Here is an 889-nt window from a genome sequence, read left to right as displayed (position 1 = left end):
TGGCCTACACCATCCTGGTGTTCACCAGAAAGGAAGACCTGGATGGTGACTCTCTGGATGGGTATGTGAAAGAGACTGACAACCGGGAGCTTGCCAACCTGGCCAAGATTTGTTCCATGCGCCACTGTGGCTTCAACAACAGGGCAGAGGGGGCAGAGCAGGAGGCCCAGTTGAAGGAGCTCATGGAAAAAATAGACATGGTCCTGTGGGAAAATGAAGGCCATCATTACAGCAACAAGGCTTATGAGTTTTCCCAGCAAAACCTTCATCTCACAGAAGTGCAGGAAGGCCATATAATCCAGGGGCAAGGCTCTGAGGAAGGGCCCAGTGGGGAGATCTTGGTGGAGGAATTGTGCCAAATCCAGAAGGCATCTGAGGAAACTCACAAATGTCTCCTGAAGAGGGCACCTATCTGAGCATATGCTGGACTCCACTGAGGGACAGCTGTTTCTTATGAGTTCCTTTCATCCCTGTGTTCAGTTTCCAGCCAGTCACTTGTTCTCTCCATCCCACAGGTCACTGACCATGCCAGTCTCTAGGTGGTAAGAGAGGGTGGGTTCCTGAGTTCTCAGCTACCATCCAGGTCCTTCATTGCATCTTTCAGTGCACGTGGACCCTCCCTCCTCTCTACTCCCTGCCCCCAGCATGCTTTCTCATATGGAACCTCACATTGCATTGGCATTGCATTTCTTGAAGTTCTTATCTTTACCCTGATAGAATGAAAGTTCCTGAGGGTATATCACTCTCATTCTTCCATGTAACCCCCACAGCATCTTGGTCTTTGGAGTCACTCCTTAAATGATGATAGTCAATCAGTGTGGGAAGCTGGTTAGGTTACTTCACACCTCCTGGACTATGTCCTTGCCCACAAAGAGGCAGGCATAGTGAC

The 889-nt window shown here is 49.8% G+C and overlaps 1 protein-coding gene across 1 annotated transcript; it reads left to right on the top strand.

Moving 5' to 3' along the window:
- Positions 1 to 5: 5 nt before the first annotated feature.
- LOC107181465 (GTPase IMAP family member 6-like) lies at positions 6 to 883 on the top strand (the record flags this gene model as incomplete). Its single annotated transcript, XM_015557345.1, has 1 exon — positions 6 to 883. A coding segment is annotated over one exon (411 nt), but the record flags the coding sequence as incomplete, so codon positions are not given.
- Positions 884 to 889: the final 6 nt, after the last annotated feature.

Source organism: Myotis davidii, unplaced genomic scaffold (assembly GCF_000327345.1).
Source record: "Myotis davidii unplaced genomic scaffold, ASM32734v1 C63406968, whole genome shotgun sequence".
Taxonomy (NCBI): domain Eukaryota; kingdom Metazoa; phylum Chordata; class Mammalia; order Chiroptera; family Vespertilionidae; genus Myotis; species Myotis davidii.
The sequence above is the reverse complement of the archived record's forward strand: the minus strand, read 5'-3'. Positions and strand labels throughout refer to the sequence as shown.